At 42.4% G+C, this 27998-nt stretch overlaps 1 protein-coding gene and 1 long non-coding RNA gene across 3 annotated transcripts in view; one reads left to right on the forward strand and one right to left on the reverse strand.

Moving 5' to 3' along the window:
* Nucleotides 1-27986, forward strand: part of EDNRA (endothelin receptor type A) — a 57716-nt gene extending 29730 nt beyond the window's left edge. Inside the window, exons 4-8 of the mRNA XM_053254187.1 lie at nucleotides 3090-3291; nucleotides 17307-17459; nucleotides 19858-19991; nucleotides 21466-21574; nucleotides 23364-27986. Of these exons, the coding sequence (XP_053110162.1) occupies nucleotides 3090-3291; nucleotides 17307-17459; nucleotides 19858-19991; nucleotides 21466-21574; nucleotides 23364-23504 (739 nt within the window). The 3' untranslated portion in view covers nucleotides 23505-27986. The remainder of the gene's footprint in view (nucleotides 1-3089; nucleotides 3292-17306; nucleotides 17460-19857; nucleotides 19992-21465; nucleotides 21575-23363) is intronic.
* LOC128326746 (uncharacterized) overlaps nucleotides 1-27998 on the reverse strand; it is a 42034-nt gene that overhangs the window by 11017 nt on the left and 3019 nt on the right. The window contains exons 2-4 of one of the 2 annotated variants that reach the window (XR_008308232.1): nucleotides 24091-24189; nucleotides 23258-23720; nucleotides 19806-19938 (exon numbers count right to left, since the gene is read on the reverse strand). This is a non-coding gene — a long non-coding RNA (uncharacterized LOC128326746). Of the gene's footprint in view, nucleotides 1-19805; nucleotides 19939-23257; nucleotides 24190-27998 lie in introns of both variants that reach the window. The other variant, XR_008308231.1, reaches the window with a different exon arrangement.

Genomic DNA, 27998 nt, shown 5'->3' on the forward strand with positions numbered 1-27998 from the left:
ACATGTGCACGACCAAGCTCTCTGTTTTTTGTCTACTGGACATTACTGCAATGCTGTGAACCAGCCTAAATTTTCTATAAAGTGGCATGATATTTAGAAGTTCTAAACAGTCATTGTTCCTCTGGTGCTTGCTGGGATAGAAAAAGGAGTATAGGTAAGTAAATTAATTTATTTAAGTTCAAAGGTCACTGCACAGTGTTTATTACTACAAGGACCATACTTGGATCAATTCTGGGACAAAGAAATAGTCAGTGGTAGCAGTGACCCCTTATACTCCTCAGATGCTTCAGTCTGGATTAGGACATGGATTAGGTTTAGCAGCCACCTAACATGACTCCCCAGCCTGCAAGTAGTTAAAGAGTGCCTTGGGTGGGTGTGAGCTATATCTCACCCCACCACACACACACCAGAATAGGCTGGGGGACAGGTTTGTGATGTGTGGGTAGTCTCTAGACAGCTGCCCCAAAGTGGCCTAGAGTAATAGGATATGAACATTTAATCAGACAGCTTGCTCATGAGACTATAGAGAATGCCAGTCAACCCACTCAGCTTTCTAGGAAACATACATTTACGGCACATTTCTATGGAACCTTTGGATCTGGGGATCATAGTCTGAGGTGTTTTTTAATGTTAATATTAAATTGACAGTATAGCAGCTGGTTTTCTATGGGTTCATCTCACAACACTGTTGTAAAGTTTCAAGGCTTGCTACCACAATAGAGGCAGGGTCAGTTGCTCTGGTCCTCCTCTGGTCCTCGTTGGGACTGGGAGCAATGATCAGATGACAAGCATCCACACTAAGCTTCACTGGTTTTTAAATTCATTCTGTAATGCATGTCAATTTGCTGTATTGATCGTGTTGCAATTGTACTGATAGTTAAATGCTACAAGTTAAATTTATTCTCACAAAAAGGCCAGGCCTTTTACTAGAGAAAGAACAAATGCAGTCTTAAAAGCATAGACAAAACTGGAAATATCTATTATATATTTTGAAGAATGTGTTTGTGCAAAATAAAGTCATACTTCCCAATGACCCACAGACACCAACTTTTGCATACACAATCCTGCCAGTAAAATTAGTTGAGTGTACTACTTTTTAGGCCAGAATATGCTCCATGAAAATTTAAATAATGTTTTATGTATTTTTTTAGAGGAAATTCTGAATATCATAATTTCTGATTTCGTAGAGATACCAAATTTTGCATGAACAATCCTGCCACTAAAATTAGCTGAATGAATTATTCTTTACACTGGAATATGCTGGCGAATGATTTAAATAAAGTTGTGGTATTTTTTAGAAGAAATTCTGAATATAATCCAATTTTAACTGTTATTAAGATTATTGAGATTTTTAACACTCAATAATCAGATCAATAATTCAAAACCAACATAATGCCCAAGAGAAGCAGAAGATAATTTCTTAGATTTAAATTTACTATGATTCAAATTTACTGTATATGGTCATGATTCAATTAAATGAATAATGTTTGAAGTCGGACTCCTACAAATGTCAAACTGTTCTTTTATTTCTCTTTTGCAAGCACATTAATTAAAAAAAATTCTATGACATATACAGGTGGCCTTTGAATATTTTGTGTTCATTCCTCATGGTTTTCCCATTCTCAGGCCACCTCTCTGTAGGTATGTGCCTGAATCGGTTCGGCACCTCCTCAGGGAAGTGCCAAACCAGCTCGGGTGCCCGCATCCGAACCGGTTTGGTGGGGCGGAGATCAGTTCCTTTAAAAAACCAGGCAAGCAAGATCTTACCTGCTCCTCCCCACCCCACCACTTGTCCAGGTGCAGCACTCACTTTCCAAAAGGCCACACGCTGCCGTCACACACAGCCTTTTGGAAAGTGAATGCCGTGCACGGAAAAGCAGTGGGGCGGTGGAGGAGCAGGTAAGGTCCTGACTCCTGCTTACCTGGTTTTAAAAGGAACTAATCACCGCCCGTAGCTACCTGAGCCAGTTCGAGCACATCCCTACTTCTATGCATACCAGTTTAGTTATGGGGGATTATTTCAATAGTTTGTGCTTGTCTACCCCCATCCCCAACTAAATTGGTATACAGTTTAAATAGGCACTTTCCCCACTTCTCAACAGGTGTGTGGGGAGATTTAAAGGAGCAGGCTGCTCCATCCACTCTCACCTCTCTGAGCCATATGATGGATTCAGAGAACCTTTTTTAATTTATTTCCAGAGGGGTAGGGCAGCTGTGTTAGTCTGTTGCAGCAAAAACAGCAAAAAGACTTGTTGCACCTTACAGACTAACCAATTTATTTCAGCATAAACTTTTGTGAACTATGGTCTACTACCACAACAAACTACTGCATCTGATGAAGTGGGCTGGAGACCGCAAAAGCTTAACATTCAGGTGCTACAGGACTTTGTTGTTGTTTTTTGTTTATGGTTTTATTGTATTTTTACAATATTTTGGAGCTACTGCACAAATCAAAGAAACCAAAGGGGGCAAGGGTAGGGAGAGAAGGGAAGAGAAGAGGGAACATGGTAGGTAACAAGGTAAGGAGGCCAATGACACCGTGTGTATAAGAATTCTTTTGACCTTCAAAAGAATCATGCATACACCTCAGTATAGGCTGTCCATATGGCAGAAAGCTTCAGACAACCTTTCAGTGTGTCACTTGCATTATGATAATCTCAAGATTGTCATCTGAATACACTCATTGTTGCCATCAAATGGACAGCCAAGGTTCTAACATTGTAAAGAGTCTTGAATTTTGCCTACCATGTTAGTCCTTCCTTTAAAATACTAGATGACATCCAGATTAACACTCCTCTGATGCAGCAGGGTTTTCCACTGTGCTAGGGGAAGTGAGGTACAATTTTCAGCAATCCTCCCTTCCCCTTGCAGCTACCTGTGCCACCTGAAGTGATCTTGTGGTCCCTCAGTCCTCAGAGGCATAGTTTTGGGATGCACAGGTAACTCCAGAGGGAAAGCTGAAAATCACCCCTCCCCACTTCACACAATAGAAAAACCTGGTGTATCAGTGACAGGTGAGCCTGAACATCAGCTGCTGCCTTTTATTAAAGAACTAAAGCTGGGGAGTTAATGTTGCATGTTTATTTTAGGTATCGAGCTGTTGCTTCCTGGAGTCGCGTTCAGGGAATTGGCGTCCCCTTGATCACTGCTGTTGAAATCATTGTCATCTGGATTCTCTCTTTTGTGCTGGCTATCCCAGAAACACTTGGCTTTACCACCATATCCTTAAATTACACTGGAAATGAGCAGTACGTTGTCTGTATGCTCCGAAATACAACCAGTTTTTTGACCGTACGTACCAAAATATCTATTTACTTATTTATTATTATATTTGTACACTGCCGCAAACTTTTATCTCTGGGTGGTTTAAAACCACATAAAACAAATAAAAATTAAAATTAAAACATTAAAACATTTCTAGTTTTTAAAAAACCTGGGTACATAAAAGCTGTCAGAGATGTTGAGGCTTGTATTTCAGCAGGGAGCACATTCCAAAGTCTCAGGGTGGCAACAGAGAAGGCCCATCCCTGAACTGCAGATGGACCTCTCAGGATTATCTCAGTGGGCGATGGGGCTCATAATGAAGAAGTTATCTTAAATAAAGGTAAAGTGTGCCGTTGAGTTGGTGTTGACTACAGAGCCCTGTGGTTTTCTTTGGTAGAATAAAGGAGGGGTTTACCATTGCCTCCTGCCACACAGTATGAGATGATGCCTATCAGTATCTTCCTATATCACTGCTGCCCGATATAGGTGTTTCCTGGGAAACATACCAGCAGGGGGCAAGGGGGGGCGGGAATACCCTGGGCCTAATAGAGCAATAATTGTTGTTATTAAGAATAGTTATGTATCCCTTTTTCAACTATAACAAAAAAGTCCTCAAAGCCATTTGCATAGCAAAATAAATGAGAAGATGGTTCCCTGTCCCAGAAGGGTTTAGAATATAAAACACAAGGGAGACACCAGCAGCACCTACTGGAGGGCTGTTATGCTGGGATTAATAAAGAGCAGTGTTCCCTCTAAGGTGTGTACAATCACGCGGCTTTTTAAAAAATGTCTGCTCAGTTAATGTTAGATCCCCCTCAGCTTGAATCAGGAAGGCCCCATTCTGAATGCATGTGTGCACACACTGCCTTGAAACTGCTGTCCAGAACAAAACTCATTCTGTGCACAGATGAAAAAAATTATAGGGAACACTGATAGGGACCATTGCCATCTACCTGCTAAATATAAGAGAGCCACCAGTTTTAAAAGTGTCTCTTTTCTCAGTTAGCAGGGATGGTTTTGCTATTAGCAGAGGGTGAGCAGAAGATTGTGGTTCATCAAGAAAACAGGTTTCTTAACTATAATAACTAATATTCTTCAAGTGATCATCTGTGCAGTCACATGTGTGGGAATTGGCCTATTTAGAGTTTCTTTCAGAACCCTCTAAAGCTTAGCCTGAAACATTTTGAAGTGGGCCATGCTCCTTTTGAGCTATAGAGCATGTCTAAATAGGTGCAACCTTCATCTTCTCTCTCAGTTCATATAGACCACTGCAGCAAAATGTCAGGAATGAAACAATGAAAGGAGTCTCTATAGCAGGGAGGAGAGGGGTTTTTGTGACAGCACAGATTACCACCCGAAGAACTTCAGTTTTAGGTTGTCGTCTTCTGCATGGTTTCTGTGCATTCACATATATTGGACACATATATTAGCAAGCAAAGTTACTTGGAAGGAGAGCATTATACATAGAAGTGTATGGTGCGGCCACATCTCGAGTACTGCATACAGCTTTGGTCACCATATCTTAAGAAGGATATTGTAGAACTGGAAAAGGTGCAGAAGAGGGCAATCAAGATGATCGGGGCATGGAGCACCTTCCTTATGAGGCTAGGCTACAGCATCTGAGGCTCTTTACCTTGGAAAAGAGGTGACTAAGGGGAAACATGATCTAGGTGTATAACATTATGCATGGAGTGGAGAGGGTGGACAGAGAGAAATTTTTCTCCCTCTCTCACAACACTAGAACCAGGGGTCACTCCATGAAACTGAAGGTTGGGAAATTTAGGACCAGCAAAACGAAGTACATTTTCACACATTACATAATTAATCTATGGAATTCCTTGCCATGGAAAGTGGTGATGGCTTGGATGGCTTTAAAAGTGGCTTAAACTGATTCATGGTGGACATGTCTATCAATGGCTACTAGTCTGGTGGCTGTGGGCCATCTCCAGCCTCACAGTCACGATGCTTCTCAATACCAGTTGCAGGGGAACAACAGCAGAAGAAAGGGAATGCACATACCTCTTGCCTGTGGGCTCCCCAGAGGCAACTGGTGGGCAACTGTGTAAAACAGGATGCTGGACTAGATGGGCTTTGTGCCTGATCCAGCAAGGCTGTTCTTATGTTCTTAGGTGTATATTGTGGCATTATACGTAGAAGGAACTTTGTATGACAGCTCTGCTGAAGGCATCATCGGACTAGGAGTGCATGTTGAGGGCATAGTGCTTCACAAAGTGAAGGCTTAAATCAGATGGCTGCTCAGCAGACTTCCAGGATAGGCACACCCCTGTTGAATGAGGTTTAACCTGCTTTGGTTGTAGTGGAATGGGCCCAAACAGTCATTGGTACCAGGTGCTGAGCAAGCTGGTATGCAGGGACAATATTGGATGAGATCCAGTGGGAAAAACATTGCAAGGGCTAGCATAGCTTAAAAAAAAAAAAAAAAAACAGAAAGGCAACTTGTGGAACGAGGCCATCCTGTGGATATAGAAGGACAGGGTTTGTCAGATGTCCCGTGAGTGCAGGGCTCATTCTCCATCTGAGATCAGTGAGAGGGGGGAAATGTAGCTGCAGATGTTCTGTGCAATGTAAAGACAACCTTTGGCCGGAACACAACATCAGGGTGGAGCACGGTATTGTCTTTGTGGAAGACAAGAAAGGAAGTATTGGAAGGGAGAGCTTGCAGTCCTCCTACACATCATGCAGGTGGAGGGGTGGGGAGGAGGAAGAGGACTTTAAACAAAAGAAGACAGAGATCACAGGATGTCAGAAGTTCAAAGGGTTTTGACATCAGCTGGGCAAGGACATGCAGGGAGGTCCCATGAGGACCTTTGAAACCAGTGGAAACAAATGAGATGAGCCCCTAAGAAAAAATTGACTGTAGGGCATGTAAAGAGAGAGCCAGATGGTAGCAGATCATAGAATATCAAAACAGCCAGGCAAACATAGAGGAAGTGACCAAGTCTATGTCTTTCAAGGAGAGGATGAAATGAGAGGCAGTGGGGCCTCCTGAGGAGTGAAGCCATGGGTTACATCAAAGACTGAAAAAGGAACTTATTTACTGGCTTAGGAATGATGGGTAGAGGGCTTCCTGGGTTCAAGAAGGGCTTGCTGGAGGCTGGGTGAAAAGCCTGTCAAAGCCAGATCTGTTATGCAGTGAGATGGACATCAGGATATAGAACCTGCTGTGTCTGAACACAAGGTGGGAGACTTGGGGAAGATGTTGTTGAGAAGGTGGTGGAACATGGTGAACCAAGCCTGGCAGAGCCAGCACATCATGAGGAGGATGTATTTTGTGTAATCACCTTGCCTTGTGAAAGGAGCACCCCTGACAGAAGAAAGGAATTGGCACACACCAAGGAAGGAGCTTATGAGCCCTCAACACATTCCCGGTAGCCAAACCAGTGGTGACATCTGAGCCAAGTCATTGTTGTGCTTGTTGTGGACTTCCTTGCCTTCACATATACTCCCAAATTCTGGGAACCTAGACTAGTAGTATTTTCAGCACTCCCCACTTACTTGGGTAGTGGACTTTCAGACTAGTGTTACAGTGTTTGGTTTCCTTTGGATGAAAGATCACTAGAGACTTATGCTGTCTTCTTGTTTTATTTTCAACTATACATATACAGTACACCATAGTGGAGGCAGAAACACTCCTATAAGCAGAAAGCACAGTCACTAATCAGATCCCCAAAGAGAGCCATGACACCCTAAGGATGTTTCAGCCTAAGACAGATCACAGCTCTCTCCCTCCTCTCTACCTTATTTTCCCAGAATTCAAATCTGCAAACTGCTTTTCTTTCTCAACTTCACTCCCTGCAGACAGCTGGTCTCAGAACTCACACCTTATTGATAGGTTGCTCATTCAAGAAAAACATATCTCCTAACTATTCATTCCCGTTGAGGGAAATAGTCTGGACTATTAGCAAGCTGTCAGTCTAACCATGATGGCCTCCCAGCTCACAGAACACCATTGTGTGTTCTCTCTCAGACACAAAGCAACTCTGCTTGTTTAAGTGAAGTCAAATGTAATATAAGCTAGAAACTGGAGGCTGAATGGCCATCTGTTAGGGATGCTATAACAGATTCCTCCACTGTGCAGGGGTTTAGATCTCCAAGGTCCCTTTCAACTTTAAAATTGTATTATTCTTTGAACTAACATTGGGTGTATCCCTCTCATGTTGTGAAATGAGATAAAGGAAAAGCAGGTGCCCTAATCAGACATGATGTTGAACACTCGTACAAGAAGTTTACAGTGTACACAAGTAGAGATTCACATGTTGAATACAGGTACAGCAATATGTTTCCTATCTATACCATGCATTTGAGGGGCCTGTACCCAGGTTGCGGGGAAATGACTTGACTAGCAAGCCAGAGGTTGCCGGTTCGAATCCTCGCTGGTATGTTCCCCAGACTATGGGAAACACCTGTATCGGGCAGCAGCAATATAGGAAGATGCTGAAAGGCATCATCTCTAGGGATGTGCGAAACTATTCGGGTACAAAATGATTTGTACCCCAATCTGGCTGATTTGGGTGATTTGTAGACAAAACAAATTGCCCCTGTGCTCAGTTGCCCAGATTTGGGTACAATACAAATCACCTGAATATTCTAAGATCTGGACCTCCATTTTGTGGCCAGAATGGGTCTTCCTACCAGAGAATCTACTCTCAGAACACTTCAGACATTGAAAACAACAAAACCCAGTGACCCATGAGCTTGTCGTTCTGGGGGTGGTTTGCACCCTGTGTGCACTACACCGCCAACCACTCTGGGCATTCACATATATTGGGCACTAGTAAGCAAAGTTACTTGGAAGGAGAGCATTATACATAGAAGTGTATGGTGCGGCCACATCTCGAGTACTGCATACAGCTTTGGTCACCATATCTTAAGAAGGATATCGTAGAACTAGAAAAGGTGCAGAAGAGGGCAACCAAGATGATCAGGGGCATAGAGCACCTTCCTTATGAGACTGGTGCCCCCCACATGGAGCTATAAGGCTGCTGAAATCCCCATTATTCCCTATGGGGAAAAGCTTAATGACACACCAACTTCAAAAATTCTTTAAAAATCACCCCTTTGCCCAATTTCTTTGAAATTTGGTTGGTGGCTTCCACCCATTGGGAACTCCCATCCCCCCCCTCTTTTGCCACCTGGACCCCTTTTTTGCCCTGAATCGATTTGTATTTGGAAAATTCAGGTACAAATCAAATCTGGGGGGAGATTTGGACCCAAATTGGGGTGATTTGATTCAGGTACCAATCAAACGGGGAAAAAAATGATTCATGCACATCCCTAATCATCTCATACTGTGCAGGAGGAGGCAATGGTAAACCCCTCCTGTATTCTAATGACAACCACAGGTCTCTGTGGTCACCAGGAGTCGACACCAACTTGACGGCACACTTTACCTTTACCCAGGGTCATATTTAAAATGGTGCAGGTACCATCATTCACACAGAAACATGTATGAGTGTACAGACATAACGTCTGTATAGGGCTAGGGCCATGGCATGCTTAGGAAATTTAGGAGGGGAAAAGATAAAATGGATTTGACCATGACCTCCTTATACTCAAGTAAATATAAAAAATGTCTAGCTGAAAATTGTTTATATAATAGGATAGATTTTAAAGTGGGGCTCATGAGAAATCTCATCAAGATCCTCCCCTAAAAACTTCAGCACACTTGGTAAATGCTAATACATTCCTTAGTTTTTCTAGGCAATTTGTTCCTTTGCTCGGGTGGTCTTACAACATGAAAGCATTTCTTGATTTACAACCTAATGTATTTGGCTGAAAGTTGACGCAAGGGTGGATGACGTGGAGGATGGCCTGCATTATGTTTTGGCCTCTTCCAGGTCTGGGATCCTGTCATCCACTGCTTTTTGGGTTGTTTTTCCCTCAGATGGACCCTGATAAACAGTAATTTTCACATTCTTTTGGACATCTTGTTAGATGTTTGAACATTGTTTTTGTGTGCCCCCATCTCTTCTCTGTGATAAATGTGTCCAATCAAAGAGAACAGTTGGAACTTTATTTTCCTCTATGAGCTTTGCAGGTGTTATAAAATTGGGTACCGTGTTCCCATTGTGACAGAAAATGGGCATATACTGGCTAGGTCCATCTCTGAGCCATCCTGCTCCTTAGCCATGCCCCCCAAACCCCTATGTTCTGCACTTGCCTCTAGGGACAAGGACTGAATGTGGGGATACTTTCCTCATTCTAGAACTCTGGGCAGCCAGGTTTCTAAATTGTGGGAGGAGGTCTCCCTGTGTTCAGCACTTGCCTTTGCAGATAAGCACTGAATGCAGAGACATCCAATGGGACGTGGTTAAGGAGCACATGAGGATGGGGCTAGCCAGTGCACTATTTGTACCCAGATTCATAGCACCTGAATAAGGTAACTATTAATTACATGTAGACTCAAGTTTTTTCCTAGCTTTTTCATTATTGTTAAATAGAAGTAGCCACTAGAAGTTGAAAGTTTCTGTGGAGGAGAGAGGTCTTCTTAGTCTTTTGCTTTCTAACAATTTTTTTATTCAAATTCCCCCCACGGGGAGAAAATATACAAGAATCTGTATCTTTTCCCTTGCATGGAGAAAAGCTCTTTGGGAGGGATTCTGAGTGGAAAGCAAGAAGGAAAGGAAATACTGAATAGCTTCTCCCTCTGCTGTTTCTTTGCTGAAACTTTCAATTCCAGGGGCTGCTTTTGGTTAACAAAAGAAAACATTGTAGAAAAGACATACACAGCTGCTTGGTCTTTATTAAATGTATAAAGAAATCTCTCCCATTTCTCCTTAAGGAAGAAAGGTTTGTTCTTCTGCTTTCAGAAGTATTCAAAACAAACATTCACTTGTGTGAAACCCTAATTTGCAAAGAGATCCCTTTCCCTGTCTTTTGGCAATGGCCAATTTTTTAAAAAAGGTTAATTTTCTGTTTCATTGAAAAGGAGAATTTGAAGTACGAGAAAATGTCATAGAAGTTTTAAAGAAATGAATCGAGGCTACAAAGGAAAAACCTCTTCAAACTTAACTGGATGTTTATGGTGACAAACATTATAATAAACCATGTCACTTAACTTTAATAAAATGTTATACTTATCTCTTTTTCAGTTGCCTTAGAAACCTTGATGGGTTTTTTCCCCCCAAGCTAATAGCTTTCCAAGCTATTCATTCAAATATTTGTGCTAGGATGTAAATCCCAAAAGGCCAAGGGCTTTAGGGAACATGTGAAAAAGCACGTTTCCTGTAGAAAACGAGTTCCATGTGGACTTGCACAGCAAACAAAAGGATGTCTGTGTGTCATGGGTTGATGTAAGATCTGTGTGGCTTAATGGCCATAATTGATCATTTGCAGACATCTTGATTTAGATTTTGTAACTTTAAAATGTCACGGTTTCAGTCATCTAAATACTAAATGAGTATATGTGGCCATTGGTTTTATTTAGCATTGTTTCTCTTTAGCAAAATGTTTAGTGCCAGTGGGCTAGATAACAGTCTTTTGATTGTTGATCCACATAAGGTGTGCTTAGAAGCAGCAGCATAAACATTGTTTTCTGTGTCTGCCAGTCTTCTTCATACTTCTTCTGTCCTTCAGGGCCAGCTCCAGAGGGTGGGGCTATGGCCTCAATAGTAGAGCACATGATCATGCAGAACGTCTCACATTAAACCTCCGGCATCTCCAGTTGAAAACATTTTGGACAACAGGGTTGGGAAGGACTCTGTGTAGTAGAAGTAAACCTTCAAGTGTCACTGCCAGAGTAGATAATACTGGGCAAGGTGGACCAATGGTCCAACTCATATGACATATGAAGTTGGGCATTGTTGGACCTCTCAGACTGATAAAGGGCACCCCAAAACACTGTAATGTCATGGAGCACCCAGCAAGCAGCTAGCTCTATCTATCTATCTATCTATCTAATTTGTTGACTGCCCAAACTTCCAACATAAAGCAAATTTAAACAAAATGAAAACCTTAAAACAAGTTAAAACCCCAGTCAAGTTTAAAAGCTAGTGTGAAAAAATTAGTCTAGAGACTTTTAAAAAGTTGTCAGACATGGGGAAGCTCTTATTTCAGCAAGAAGCGCATTCCAGAGTCTCGGGGCAGCAACAGAAAAGGCCTGTCACTGTGTAGCCACCAGACAAGCTGATGGCAGCAGCAGACGAACCTCTCTGGATGATCTCAATGGGAGATGGGGCTCATGTGCGAAGAAGACGTTGAGGCTATTCACACGATGGGGCAAAATTGTGCTAGCAGAGGCTAGCCCGATTTCACCCCATCATGTGAACCACTGGGCTCGGCTGTGAGCCCAGTGGTTCCTAGGCGGGTAACCCGCCTAAGTACCCCTGCCCTAAGTACCCCTGCCCTAAAAGCGAGCGCTCCGCAAACCTGATTTAAAAAATTGTGAGTAGCCACGGTGCAGCTCTGTGCTGCGGCTGCTCAAGAGGAGACCCCCGGAGGGGAGGCGGAAAGCTGCCTCCCAGCTCCAGGGCTCTCACCAGCATGCCCTGCATGCTCACACAGGGCATGCTGGAGCTTCCGATCGGTCCCTGCTCCCCCCAGCCCCCACCAGCTCCGTCACGGAGCTGGAAATTCTGTGGGCGGCCAATCCGGCCACCCAGGGCTCCCGCCCGGATCGTCTGTGGGGAGAGTGGGCTTAGCCCGCTCTCACCGCTCAGCTCACCAAATCGGGTCTCACCGATCGTGAGACCCAGCTCAGCCTCTTAAATACCCAGGGCCTAAGCTTTATGGGTTATAACCAGCACCTTGTATTTTGCCTGGAAACTTATTGGTAGCCAGTGCAGTTCTTTTATTATAGGAGTAATATGATCTTTCCGAGATGACCCAGAGACAAACCTGGCTGCCACATTCTGTATCAACTCCGATTTCCGGACAATGTACAAAGGCAGCCACACACAGAGCACCGTAGTCAAGTCTGGAGGTTACCGGTAGGCAAGAACTCTAAGTCTGTAGTAAGTGCTACGCTTTTCACTGAGGAGAGCTTGCCCTAGTGGAGCAAACAGGACTCTCCTATGCTTTCCCATTGTCTTCTACTGCTAATAGTGCCCACTCTACCTTTCCATTGATATAGTCAAGTAATGGATCTTCACAGATAACCCATTCTGCCTTGAAACAGATTGCATTGGTGCAAACTACCCCACACCCCCACCCCGTCCTACACTTTACTCCAGAATTCTTCAGTCTCTAAACTGAAGACCAGCCAGTGGAAATAAGGGTGGAGCTACACATCTTGGCAGATGTTTCCAAACCTTCATTTGCCAAGATCATGTGAATGTGGGGAATTGGGATACATTTGCAAGAAATAATCAGAGCGTGAAAGGGGTGCTTAGTCTCCTGCACCTGTAGTGCTTCCCCCACAAATACCCTCTCCTGGCTGTTGTTTAAATGCATCATTTATGTGTTTAGATTGGTTTAAACTAAAACCAAACATAAACTAAAATTATTTAAAACATTGGGCAATATTGAGAGTAAGTTAGTCATGACTAATTCACATTAAGATTAATGGGACTAAAGTTAGTCATGGGACTTACTTGTCTCATTTATTTCAGTGGTGCTTTGTCATGCTTAATTAGTCTGGATCTTGCATATAACACATTAAAAACAGTGAGCAAGAGCCAGAAAAAGTTAGCCTTATTAAGGCCAATTCAAATGAATGGCACTTAAATTAGTGGTGTCTCATTTATTTCCATGATGCTTAGCTATCACTAATTTAGTCTGAATCTTGACTAATAATCAATAAATACAATAAAATCAACAGCAATAGTGCTATGTTTGTAAGGTGATAATTAGTTGGATGGTAGAGATCTAATAGTAATCTAGTGGGGATGTGCAAAACCAGGCCAGTTTGAACGGTTCAATTGTGAACCGCTTTGAACCAGTTTGAGATGGTTTGTTGAACCGACTGGCCTAACCGATTGGTTTGACCAAACTGGTTTGCATACCGGCAGTTCAGTCAGAATTTGTTTCGAATTCAGACCAAACCATGCCAAACCATGCACACCCCTATAATCTAAGCTACTTCTCTTTCTTGGAGGTTAAATTTGACCTGGTAGTCTCTCTACAGTCTATCTGGCTATGAAAGAAGCAAATGTGTAAAGGAGAATCCATTTTGTCCAGAGTGGGCTAAATGTTGCCCTGCTTCAACATGAAAGTTCTCTAGGGAAGCATTCCCTTCAGTTTCATTGCTGCCAACCTTTAGCTAACTAACGCTTTCCCACAAATATTCCCATTGATTTCAGTGACATCATTTGTGAGAGATATTTGACATGTGAAGAGTTTACATTCAGGCCCCAGGCTAAAGAACCTGAAGTAAATTGCTTTCTCGTGTGTTCTCTCTCTCTCTCTCTCTCTCTCTCTCTCTCATAGCCAGTGCCTATCATCATGAAACAGCTAGAAAGTTTGCTTCATTAAGAATTTGTGGTAAAGCTTTAATCTTCATATTCCAAAGCTTGTTCTGGTATTGAAATATGCGTAAACAGGATTTCAGACTTCTGACTCCTTTGAACAGTGGCAAAGAGTCACACATAATCCTCAGCTATTAGTATCATGATATTCTGGTGTGGGAACAAGTAAAATTACATCTGCTAGGAATAAACAAATGATGGGAAAATATTATGATAAAAAAGGGAACCCCTTTCTACACATCCCTCCCAGTGACTAATAATCAAGAGACAGGAATCATTTCATGTCACATATTTGTGCATGTGTGATTCATCTTTAGAAACAGAGAGAAAATAGCCTCTCTCTTTTTTAGCAGCAAAGTAAAATTGCAAAGTGTTTTATTGAAGATATCCATCCTAAATCAACTACAGCTCTTAATATGAGTTGGGGAAAATAATGGGATGTTTGAGGTGTCTCCTGCTTCCTGTCACACAGTATACATACTGTGCAAGGGCTACATTCCAGACAGAGGGTTAAAGCAACCATAGAATCAAAGTCCCTGGAAACAGCAAGTTGGACTCCACATTTTCCCACTAGTGCATACTCAAGTGGCCTCTTTCTGCCTGGTACATAAGCAAGGCACTTAATCTTTCTACTGATAGCAGAGCATGATTGCACTTAGAAGACATTCTTAACCTGGCCTTTTTGGCATGAAAACCATTCACAAAGCCTTAAATGGCAAGTTTTTCAGTGGAACAGGATATGATGATGGCCTGTGGTTTTAATATGACAATTAGTAACCCCATTGTCACTAGGATTTGAAAGTCAAGATTAGTTAAGACAGATTTTAGTAATTTGATGTCAATTGCTTTAATGTTTTATTTTTTAGCTGCTTTGGGTTATTTTTATACAAAAAGGTGGGATACACAATTTTAAAATAAATATGTAAACAAGAATGTTTGGCAAATCAGAGGGTCATAACTCCCAGGCCATGACAGATTGTAAGTGCTCCAATGTGTTTGTTACTCAAGGAAATTAACTAATTTCTTTCCACTAACAAACTTTTTGTGTCACAATAAGATACAAGTCAAGACCTGCAAAATTTCACAGAAATGTATCCACATACAAAAGTTGTATCTTCCTTCTTCGTGATTGGCCCCCATGTTACCTCCAGCTCATCCCACTTCTCTCAATTTCACCTAGTCATTTAACCCTCCTGCCTCTCCTCCTATATATCTTCCCTTGTGCCCCACATTTTCAGATCGTCAGTTTTACTGCATCTCTACCCTTGTCATCTTATGGGGAAGTTCAGACTGCTGCTGTTCGTGGTGAGTCAGGAGATTGCCCATTACTTGCTTCAAAGAGTCTTCCCTAGAGGAACATTGTCAGCTTAGGGTTGTCCCCGTCCCCCACCCCCCGCTTTCCCTCTTCTCACTGGAATCAGCATACCATACAAATGTGGCACTATTGGCCCTGAAACATTGGTGAAAAAACTAGACATGCTCAATATTGGTCTTAAGCCAGATGCTGAGGTTGCAGTGCATGCAAGTTTGAGTTTGCTAGATTTCCCCCCTCCCCAAGTGGGCATTTCTGCCATACCTCAGATGGCAAGGGCACCTGGAGGAAGGCGACCAACGACAACTATGGTGTATGGCAGGGCCATGTTCAAAGAGATGTCCTTCCGATACCCTGGTCCCAAGGCATATAGGGCTTTAAACCAGCACTTTAACTTGTGCTCAAAAATAGACCAGAAGCCAGGGAAGAAGTTCAAGCACTGGTGAAATATGTTTCCAATGACCAATCCAGCTACTAGCTTAGTAGCTATATTTTGAACCAACCAGTTTCTAGGCAGCCTTGAAAGTCAGCCCTATGTAAAACATAACACTCTAGTCTTATCTGGAGGTCATCAGAGCATGTACCAGCAATGTGGTCAGGCTGTCTGTCCAGAAAGGGACACAGTCCAGGAAGGCACATCAGCCCAAGCTGGTGAAAGGCAGTCTGTTCCATGGAGGCCACTTGGGCTTCCAGCAACAGAGTTGGGTATTTAGGGGAAATAAGCCTTGTCCATCCTAAGGTAGCCACACAGATACAGATCAGGTTCTAGGATGTTGCTATTTCTGTCAGTGCCTAGGTCTGAGCATTGACAAGTACCTGGAATGGGCAAGTACAAAGGCATGGGACTAAAGGCCTCCCTCAGTAACAAGTTATCTTGACTGAAAATCTAGGAATTTTAGAGCACATTGTGGCATTATTCTAGGAACGGAAAGCTGCTTGGAAATGATGCTAGTGGCCCAGCTTGAATAGCCTGGAGCAGCAGAGGCCCTGGTGGTTACAAGGAATAGGGAGCTGGGGTCTTATTCCTGGTTTGACCCCTGCACTGCCCACCAGTTTCACATGCAAGAACTGTTTCAGTCTTTCCTCTGTGCTGGATGCAATGGCAGTATGCCATAGACCCCATTCCTGGAAAAGAAAAGGTAAATTTTCTCTGATCAGGAGACATTCATGCCCTGATTCTAAATATCATGACTGGATCCATTGGATCCAGTGTGTATATGGGGGCTCTGATGTACACACGCAGGGTCATATCAAGGTTGGAGTGGGCCTGAGACAAAAAGTGAAGAGGGGCCCCTATCCTCCCACCTTCTTCTTGGGAGAGGCAGAAGGGGGAGAGTGAAGAGCAAGTTGTTGCCCAGTCAGCAGGCCCCCTCTCCATCAGGGCCCAGGGGCATTTGTCCCCCTGCATTCTGTTATAGCTATGCCCTTGTACACATACATACTGTCAGCTGGGGTGTCTGTTCATGTCACTTCAATGTAGGGATGTTAATGTGGAGCTGTCTCTGTCACTGGAGTTAATGGGTGCAGCAACCTTTTGGCTACTCATAACTCCATGTGCACTTTGCAACTCCTTAAAACTTTGGACCAGGAACGTTATGCACAAGCGACATATTTCAAGATGTTCTCTGCAGCTCCTTAGGCAGCAGTGCAGTTGAGCAATATAGAAATCTCATAATAAATGCATGCAATGTTTAGGATCAGCAGGACAGTCATGATGGTATAGGATTAAAATATGTAATTATTATGTGTTCTGATACAGTACTTTGAAGCTTTAAGTAGAAAGGAACGGGAAGGTTGTGCCATCGAGTCGATGTCGACTCCTGGCAGCCACAGAGCCATGTGGTTTTCTTGGTAGACTACAGGAAGGGTTTACCATTGCCATTTCCCGCGCAGTATGAGATGATGCCTTTCAGCACCTTCCTATGTCTCTGCTGCCTGATACAGGAGTTTCCCATATTCTGCGAAACACACCAGTGGGGATTCAAACCAACAGCCTCCTGCTCACTAGGCAGTTTACGTCTCCATTACGCCATTAGGTGGCCAAGCTTTAATTACCAAACAATATTTGTTTCCTGAATAAATTCTGATTTTGCATTATACTGGGACTAATAAAGAACCAGAACATGTCTTCCTTGTAGACATTTGAAACAAATATTAATTTAAAAAAAATCTTTATGCCTTTGTAACACACCTCACAGAAGTCTGCTTATAAGTTTGATGATCTGATTTTCTGTTATACTGTGGTTCTGGAGTAAGCTCTGTTTCATTCAGAGATCATTTATCACACTTTCATATTTCTTCTGCAGTTTTACATAGAAGCAAAGGACTGGTGGCTCTTCGGCTTCTATTTCTGCATGCCACTTTTATGTACTGCATTCTTTTACACCCTAATGACAACTGAGATGTTAAACAGGAGGAAGAGCAGCCTGAGAATAGCTCTCAGTGAACATCTTAAGCAGGTAAGGAAGCCAGCAAGCAAATACCTAGCAAACACTTCCACTTGTACCTTTTATGCATAATCTTTAAAACTTTTCAATGTATGGTTTAATAAAATACATTCCAACAATAGAAACTATGGATAAAAGAAAAGTTTAGCCATAAATTTTATTTCCTTTTCTAAAGACAGTATCACTGTTTTGCTCACTCATTTTCTCACCGTAAGTTCAACTTGCTGAATTTGACAAAATTTCTAATTTGACAGACATTTTTACTAGTGAAAATACTGTGCTTTTTGGCTTTTTCTGTTTTAGCCATGGGTGAATAACAGTGCATTTTCTGATATGATAGAAAAGGAAGATTAATATAGTCAGGAACATTTTACAATTATTGCATAAAAGAGTTTCACCCTTTTAGATATACTTTAGGTGGGAAACCTTTAGGTTTTTTAATGGTTACTTCACTCCTGAAAGTTGCTGTGCATCAGCTGATATGCCAATGGCCATTCTGATGCAATGAAGAAGTTTAAAATAGTGGCCAGCAACCTATCTAACAAAGTACCAGTGCAACAGGAGAAGTACCAGTACATTTTATTTTATTATATTTGTTTATTTATCTTATATATATATATATTGTCTGGTACATGTATTTTTAGGCAGTGTTGATAATCCAAAATACAACATGAAAACAGAATAAAAAACAATTTAAACACTTTCACAGAATAAAACAATTAACAGTTTAGAAGTAGTTTTAATTAAAGGCCTGAGAAAACAGATGTGTCTTAAGGGTCTTTTGAAAAGCAACCAAAGATGGAGAGGCTCTTATTTTGACAGGGAGTGCATTCCAAAGCCCTGGGGCAGCCACAGAGAATGCTCAGTCCTGAGTCGCCACCAGATAAGCAGCTGTAACTGGACCTCCCCAGATGATCTTAATAGGCGCAAGGGTTCATGACAAAGAAGGCACTCTCTCTGGTATCCTGGACCCAAGCTGCTCAGGGTTTTATAGGTAATGACCAGCACTTTGTATTTCGCTCGGAAACATCAGCTAAGCCCGCTCTCTGCTCTGGGCGGCCAAATCGGCCGCCCACACGACTGCCGGCTCTGTTATGGAGCCGGCAAGGGCTGGAGGGATCAAGGGCCCGGAAGCTCCAGCATGCCCTGCACAAGTGCGCAGGGCATGCTGGAGAGACCCCCGAGCCAGGAGGCTGTTTTTAAGCCTCCCCGTCAGGGGTCTATTCATGAGCACTGAGCCACACCGTGGCAACACACAGTTGAAAAAACTGGGTTTGCTGAGCACTCGCTCTGCAAACCTGGTTTAAGCACTGGGGTAGCTTAGCAGGTTACCCGCTGAAGAACCACCAGGCTCGCAGCCAAGCCTGGTGGTTCTCACAATGGGAGAAAATCGGGCTAGCCTCCACCTCCTCCATTCCCGTTGTGTGAATAGCCTCCGTGTCTTCATTGATTCCCCATCACCACTGGAATAGCCAGCCCAGAGTCACCCCGCATCTCCCCATCTCTAGACAACCCAAGACACATACCTGTACCAGGCCCAACCAATAGGCAACAATACATCACTATCAGCAGGTCCTGCCCCAGCCCTCAGTCCCACCATCAAAAGCCTCCACCAACGCATAGCACCCATGCTTCTGAAGAGTTTCTAACACTGCACCAGTGCTTGTGTGTGTCTCTGGGGGGGGGGGGATTTTCATAACCTTACCTTCCCCCAGCAGCCCTCTGAGTCATGTGAAAATATGTACTTGAAGGCTGTGAGACCCCCAGATACATATTTTTGGATGGCATGGAGTGCTTCCTGAGAAGAAAAGGTCATCAAAATTTGCCCCCACCACTGATCCAGCAGTGTAGCTGAGTTAGTTGAAATTTTCAGAAGCATTGGTGCTTCTCCCATTGCACCAGTGCTTTGTTAGTTGGGATGCCAGCCAGTGAATAAGAAGCATGCAGTCTTGAGGCAGAATCCTGCTCATTAGAATGGGTGAAAGACAAGACTCCAATGAGCTTAATAGTTTGTCTCATGTAATCCACCTTAAATGGCACAGCGGGAAAATGCTTGACTAACATGAAGAAGGTTGCCGGTCCAAATCCTCGCTGGTACTGTATCAGGCAGCAGCAATATAGGAAGATGCTGAAAGGCATCCTCTCATACTGCGCAGGAGGGGGCAATGGTCAACCCCCTCCTGTATTCTACCAAAGAAAACCACAGGGCTCTGTGGTTGCCAGGAGTCGACGCCAACTTGATGGCACACTTTACCTTTACCTTAATCATGACAAGATCAAGCACTGACTATATGTTTAATAATTGTGCGTGCAAAGGCTGCTTTCCCTTTATTTGTATAGCTTCCATTTTATTCTCACTTGGTTTAGGTTTGGCTTGGCCCCAAATCTTACTTGTCCTTTCTTCTTCTAGCGGCGAGAAGTTGCAAAGACAGTCTTCTGCTTAGTTTTGATTTTTGCCGTTTGCTGGTTTCCTCTCCATTTGAGCCGGATTCTGAAGAAAATGTTGTATAATGAACAAAACCCTGAAAGATGTGAATTTCTCAGGTATTACTCTTTTTCTTTGGCCACTTAAAATGTAATAAGCTAAATTAGCCTCAAGAGAGGCTGAATTGTGGATGTGGGCATTTTAAATTTACTCCTGATGTTCTTCCTGAGACTTCAGCTGAAGATGAGTGGTGATGCCCCTGCTAGCATCCTCCATGGAGTTCAGGTCTCAAAAGAACATCAGGAGTAACCTTAGAATACCCACATGACTATACCCACTTGGCTGTTTATTGCTTGCAGAATGAATGGATTCCTCTTTGATAAACTAAGCCAGCAAGATTTTGTGGCAACTTTGAAAAGCAAACATCTCTTTAACCAAGGACCATTATCCAGATCAAACAGAAGCATTTTATTCTTACTATTATTATTTCTAGAGTCATCGGTGTACATAATACAACTCATCTGGATAGTATATGTCTTAACTGGTAGCTCATATCCAGTAATAAATAAATAAATAAATCAGGAAGTGCTCCATCTATGAAGTGCTTTAAAAGATGCACAAGACTGATTCCTGACATACATTCTGTGAGAGGAAAGAAATAAGAGTGTATAATGCACTACTGAGATTGGCCTTCAGCCACTTGTAGTCTTATGCTGGAAAATCGCAAGGGCCCGTGGAATCAGTGAGATTGCTCTCACAACAAGCCCTACCCAGGTAAGGCAGCGCTAAGCTGGGTAGGGTTGGTTGTGAGAACTGCCAGGATCAGGACCAAGAGAGCAGCTGCCAGTCCCAAAACAGCTCATTTTCCACCCCTGCAGCACATTAGCATGGGCTGCTAAAGTAAAGTAAAGTGTGCTGTTGAGCCAGTGTCAGCTCCTGGTGACCACAGAGCCATGTGGTTTTCTTAGTAGAATACAGGAGGGGTTTACCATTGCCTCCTCCTGCACAGTATGAGATGATGCCTTTCAGCATCTTCCTATATCACTGCTGCCCGATATAGGTGCTCCCCATAGTCTGGGAAACATACCAGGGGGATTCGAACCAGCAGCCTCTGGCTTGCTAGTCAAGTCATTTCCCTGCTGTGCCATTAGGTGGCTACTGCAAGGGCAATAAGCATTTTCAAGTGTTTTACAGCAGGGGTTCCTTACCTGTGGTACTCCACATGTTGCAGAACTACAACTCCCATCATCCCCAGCTACAACTTATTGAATCTGGGGATGATGGGAGTTGTAGTTCAGCAGCATCTGGAGTACCACAAGTTGGGAACCCATGTTCTACAGCAATATTTTCTATGTCAACTGTGTATGGTGTTTCCTTTATTTGTTTTTGTAGTGTTTTATCAGGTGCTTCTTAGACCTAAATAAGTTCTCTGTATCTGAAAAGCACTTCCTATTACTCATTTTTACCTGTGTTGTAGGCTAAACCAGGTGCAGATGAGACTTTCATGTTCTGTTGGATCAAAGTCACAGGTGGCTGAGAAATATTTCCAGCATGAAAATACTGTAATGGTTTGCTTTCTTTTTTTAACTCTAGCTTTTTGCTGACAATGGATTATGTCGGCATGAATCTGGCGACCATAAATTCCTGTATAAATCCCATAGCACTCTATTTTGTGAGCAAGAAGTTCAAAAACTGTTTCCAGGTAAGAAATTTTTAAGAAAACTCTTATCAATCTAGCTGAGGACATTCACATATAGGGGAGAGCATTTGAAATAGATGCATGAAGGAATATTATTTTTTCACTAGCTGAGAGGTCACATACTTTTAAATACCAACTAGAGAACCTTGGGAATCTTGTCCTCATAACATGGAGCAAACTAGCTAGGTAAAAATCCAGCAACGTTTGCCTGAATTTGTTATAGGCTGCCTAATAACATATAACTGGTATATTCCTGAAAGGCACTTGAAAAGCAGGATTTAGCACTCTGCCTCCCTTTTGGCTATTTAGAAAAGGGGGAAATGGAGATAAAATTTACTCCACAGGAGATTACATAGCAAAAAGAATAAGAAGATGGTTTCCTGCCTCAGAAGGTCTTACAATGTAAAAAAAGAAACAAAAGAGACATATGTGACACTAGAAGCATCATCTTCAACATTGTCCTGGCATCTGTGGGGTGATTGTGGTGCACTCAGCATCAGGACCACGACACATAAAGTTAAAGTAAAGTTGTGCCGTCAAGTTGGTGTCAACTCCTGGCACCCACAGAACCCTGTCGTTTTCTTTGGTAGAATTTACCATTGCCATCTCCTGCACAGTATGAGATGATGCCTTTCAGCATTTTCCTATATCACCACTGCCCAATATAGGTGCTTTCCATAGTCTGGGGAACATACCAGCAGGGATTTGAACCAGCGACCTCTTGCTCCCTAGGCAAGTTACTTCCCCACTGTGCCATTAAGTGGCTCATAGAGAAGAGGTATTTAATCCTTTCTGCTTGCACCGCATTCCAAATGAAAAGAAGCCCCTATTGGTGCTACAGCAGCTTTAGAGGGGTGCTTTTCATTGGGACCATGGCAGGAAGGGCCATTCCTCCCTGCATGTCAGGATCTTGATTCTTATCACTCCCAGCCTTGCAACTGCTATTTAGTGGGGTGTTGTTGTTTTTAAAGACAGAAGCTTAGCTGTGATGATGCATCACGTCTGGTTTGACCCTCAGTCTAATCAATAGTATCAGGGGCATAGCAAGGTTGGAGTGGGCCCAGAGACAAGATTTTAAAATGCCCCCCACCACTGAAGCTTGGCTCATGAAGTAAAGAAATCTTAAATGAGGCTGAATAGTGGTAACAAAAAGCATACTAAAATTTATATTTATTTATTTTTATTTATATTTATATCTCCTATGAGCCACAATAGAACATCATCCTAAATTATTTTTTTAAAGGTTTTGTAAATTGGGGACGATGGAAGTCATTTAATGGTAATAGAGAAAGACATGCTGTTCTGGTAGCTCCAGATCTTAACATTCACATCAATTTCGGAGGATGAATACAACTGAAGGAAACCAAGGCGGCTGCATGGCTGTGGGAGTCAGTCATGTGACTTGCCTCGGGGGGGCCCCAAGGCAGTGGGCCCCCAGACAACTGTCTCTCCTTGCCCTATTATAGTTACGCCCCTGTATAGTATGAAATGAGGAAGTTCACATTCTCAACTCCTATATATGCTTTTAAAGTGGTGGCTTTCTTATATTTAGCAGGAGCAGAGCAACTGTCCCTCTTCACCCACAGCACAGCTTCCTGCCAGTAGCTGTTGCTGGTGTGATACTAGAAGCATCAAGTTTGATATATTTACAAATTGTTTTTAAAGTCTAATTATGTCCATGCTCACTTTTGCTTGTTTTGCTCTGATGATGTTTGCACTCCAGTGAAGACAGAGAATGATCCTTCTCAGGGGAATGCAAGATTAATATTGTTTGGATTCTTTCTTTTGCCAGTCATGCCTCTGCTGCTTGTGTTACCAGACGGGAAGTCAGTCATCAAGTGTTCCTATGAATGGAACAAGTATTCAGTGGAAAAACAACGACCTGAATAATCACATTATAGAACGGAGCATCCACAAGGACAGCTTAAACTGAGATTTAACAAAAGCCACACTTCACAATCTGTGAAGGAAAAGATGACCCACTGACACTGGTTTAGCAGGAAGGCCATCTGGTATTCAATAAAAGCGATTGCATTTGGAAGCTCTGTGTCCAGCACTTGATTCCGAAGAGGACCAGACAGACTGTATACCTAGATGAAGTTCTGTACAGATTTCCAAATGGTGGTGTCCACAGTCTTTTAAAATTCACCTTTTGATGAAAACAAGAAGAATCTTACTATTTTACAGAGTGTTTGCAGACTCCCAAAGAACTGTTCAATATATTCCGTATGCTATCACATTTTTATGGCAAGTCAAAATGAATCGAGATGGATTCCCGCTCCCCAAACCCACCCAGGCCCATATTGTCAAAAACTGGGACCTGTAAATGCTCTGGGTTCCACAATATATTTGTGATTGCTTGACATGAAATATTTTAGTAAATGTATTCCACATCTAACAGTATATTCAGCATACATTTTGAAAAGCGATGTGTTTGCGTGCCAGTGGCTGGGAATATGGCAAATGAGACATTAACTGGGCAGTTATCATTTGCAGTACTTTGATGTATAGGAACTGACCTGAAATAGCAACAATTTTAGACGCTTTGGGCATAAGCTGATGCCCAAAAGGTTCTGTAATGTAATAGCTATGCAAACTCTTTTACAACGTAAGTATACCTGTAAATATAAACATATAAACATAAATGTGATCCTCTGTGACACTTCAAAACCTTTTCATAGTTCACTAGCTATGTTTCATTAATCTTCACTAGCTTGCAAGCATATACTCTTAATGTGACAAAAACACTTATAGCTGTAAACTGATAGGCATGTGACAATATGACTAGCTCGCATAGCACAGTATTACCAAATGTTTACAGAAGGTAGTCTCTTGTGTTAAAGTAGGATAGTAGTGTACATAAGAACTGTAGATCTCACACTATAACTGTGAAATCTTTCAGGCATATCCAGAAATATGTTTCAGGCATCTCCAGAAACATGGACACCCCATGACAAACACCATCCAGCTACAAGCCTTGAACACTTGCATAGAACAATGTTCTTTCAAAAGCCAAGAAGGTATGCTCTGCAAGGGACACTTTTGTGCCCATGTGGTGCAGGGAGAGGATACAGAAAGGGAAGTGTTGTTAATCCATTCCTTGATCCAGGTCAGCTTTTGAATGATGCTTTAGTTACTTTTAGTCCAGTCCCAGAGTAGAGGCGGGGCTAACAAAAAAACCCAGCAACAAGAGCATGGAAAATAGTCTGCACTTGCCTTTCTGTAAATAATATCCATTTCATTAAACCATTAATATTCCTGATTCTACTCCACTGCCTTGTCCTTGTGTGCCACAACTGTTTCCTCTTGATTCTACAGCAAGCAGCTATGCTGCCACTTTTGCTTCTGACCTTGTCTTGCAACCTTTCCCCTTCTTTGCTGTGCTCAGCCCTTAGGCTGGTCAGGAGCATGGCCAACTCAAGACTTCTTCCATCCCCTTCATTTAAGGAGGCTTAAACTGGGGAAGGGCTTGGTGTTCTTGCTGTTTTACTAAAATCAATAAGACTTACCTCCAATTCACCCTGATTAAGATTGGAGATGTTAAAACTGGATTAACAAAAGAACTAGAACTCTAAAGCAAATGTGCGTGTGCGTGTATTTAGAGAAATCATGCATTAGAGGACTCAACGAAGTGTTTGTTTCTGGGAAGAACCTAGTGATGGCACTGGCTCAGTCCAGCTTCTTGGTGAGCTACTACAGAAAAAAATTCTCTCTTCATTACTAACCTAAATGCAAAGGTTCCTTGCAACAGACAGAGCAGAATCAAAAAGAAAGGTGGTAGGTAGTCTTTATATTAGCAAAACTAGGGGTTAATTTTAGGAGGTGCACAAGGTAAGCAATCAAGAGAAACCAAATGAACAACCATGTGTGTCAGATTATTGCTGGAGACAGATCCAAATACTATTAGATTTTATATTTTCAAAGGCGGAATATTTTTACTTCTTTGTCCCAATGGTGCAAACTGTCCCTCTGTGCAAACTGAAATCTTATCTCAGACCTGTCACCCGGCAGAAGCTATTCAAATTAAGTCTGCAAGATCTCCTGCACTGTCTTTAGACTATTACAAACTACAGATTTTGGGGCACTTTCACTAGTAAAATTTGTGTCATCCCCCCCCACCCCGCCACTCCTTGGTTTTTCTTAACATTCCTTCTGAAGTAGAGTTCTAGAGAACTCAGAAGTTTGTTGTCCTAATAACTTATGACAAAATGACAAATTTTAGTTTGTCCTAATAACTGCTATAGCCTTTGAGTACAGGTAGTTGTATTCAGTATATTTAGCAATTACAACTCTGACACACAGTGGACATTTTTATCAGCAACTTTAACTCTTGTGTCCACCCAATCCTCAATGTGGGGATGTGGGAGGGATTGCAGATATTGTGCATGCTCCCATCTTCTGAGTGTGGGCGAGACCATAGCTCAGTGGTAGAGCATATGCAAAAGGCCCCAGGTTCCATTCAAGTATCTTCAGTTATTAGGTAGCAGGAGATCAAGAAAAAAGCCTTCTGCCTGAGCCTTTAAGAGCTACCACCACACACAGGAGACAGTACTGAGCTAAAAGTGTAAATTATGTACACCACTTAGAGATGTACATATCAGAAGGTATAAAAATATGATAAATGAACGAATAGCCTGATTCAGTATAGGACAGCTTCCTGGGTGTTGAAAGAATGTCTGAAATGGACTCAGAAATAATGAGGCTGTTCTCACGACCAGCCTGGGGCAGCCCAGCTGGGGTTAGGCTCGTCATGAGAAGCAGCAGGATCCTCGTGGATCCCTCCGCTCCCTGCCCACCTAAACCTCTTAAGAAACCCGGCTGTTAGCTGAGGCTAAGGGTGCATCTGCACCCTTACCTCGGCTACTGGGTATTGTGTGTCTCCTTGGGCTGAACTACAGGGACGGGAGCATAGAGCACCCATCTAACGGAATCTCCAATGCAATGTGCTTGTCACCAATTGCATTGTGGGATATCCAGAGGCTGGAACAACAAGTTCCAGCTCCGGATCCTTCCACCCTACAGCATGCCTCATGGGGCAGGGCTTCCTGTGTGGGCATGCAGGCAGGTAAACTAAAAGCATCTTTCCCCCCATGCCCTCCCAGCCCACCCCTGGAGACTGCCTCAATGTGTTCTTGGAGTGAGGCAGGGCAATTAACGGAAGCAAGAATCAGAGGTACCGTCGTGTTGCTACATCCTATTAGCTTTAGTGTGAATTGCAAATAATGATAAGGTTTTAGCCAATAAGCCCCAAAATGCTTGGTGAAATACTGACATCAGACTCAGTTATTATTTCTCTTTTGAATATAATGGATTTTTGGTCACTTCATTCATATTCATCTGCAACAATCAAAGATCAGTCAGACTGCTGCCATTAAAATGTATTAGATTTTAACTTTTGCTATGTTATCGGTTTATGTTTTTAACTGATGGCTGACATCCAGACTAATTTAGTACTGGCATTATAGGAGAGAGGCAATTTTCATTGAACTCCTTTTTCCTTTAAAGCCCACTGCGTCTTCCAAAAATATGTCTCTAAGGGTCACACAACCCTCAGGTACATATTTTCAGGAGAGACAGTGGACTTCAGAGAGAAAAGGGGAACAAAATAAATGCCCCTCTCCCATAGTACCTGCACTGCATGTCTGGATGTCAGATCTGTCTCTGATCATCTTCTGAAGGAAACAATGACTCACAAATACAATAATAAATAAATGTGGTATTTGAATCCATATAAATGCATGATAGCTTCCTCATTATTGACATAAGCTCTTTTGTATGATAGTTTTGGGCTGTCATTGTTATACAGGTTGCATTGTATTAGTCCACAAAATGAATTACAGCAATGTAGTATACAATAGCATGCTACAGAAAACTATCTCTCAGAGAGAGAGAGAGAGAGAGAGAGAGTATCTGCTATGCTTAGGTGAAGAAAATAGCCATGTGGATCTGAAATCCAGGTGTATTTCAAGTGGAATACACAATACAGTGCATAATTTACAAGGTCAGATGCAAAGTGCCTATAGTTACACCTGCTGAGTAATTTCCAAAATGTTTACAGACTGTGTTCCCTCTAACAGAGATTCCCAGATTTTGTGGACTACAACTCCCATAATTCCCAAGCAAAAGCCATTGCAGCTGAGGATTCTGGGAGTTGTAGTCAACAACATCTGGAAATCCAGATGGATTAGAGGGAACACTGTTTACAGACAGAAAGCAGAGAATAATTTAATTTGTAATATATATATGTATAAACTCTATTGTGTAAATGATTGTATTTTGAAGAGTTCTCTTTGTGGCCTTTGTCTGTTTGTATACATATGTATGTGTTAATGGTTTCTAGCAATATACTATGATGACATTGCTTTGTAATAATATGAGTATGGTGTGAATTAAACAATTTGAATTTTGTTCCTAACAGCCTCCACAA

This window comes from Hemicordylus capensis, chromosome 5, assembly GCF_027244095.1.
Source record: "Hemicordylus capensis ecotype Gifberg chromosome 5, rHemCap1.1.pri, whole genome shotgun sequence".
NCBI classification, from domain to species: domain Eukaryota; kingdom Metazoa; phylum Chordata; class Lepidosauria; order Squamata; family Cordylidae; genus Hemicordylus; species Hemicordylus capensis.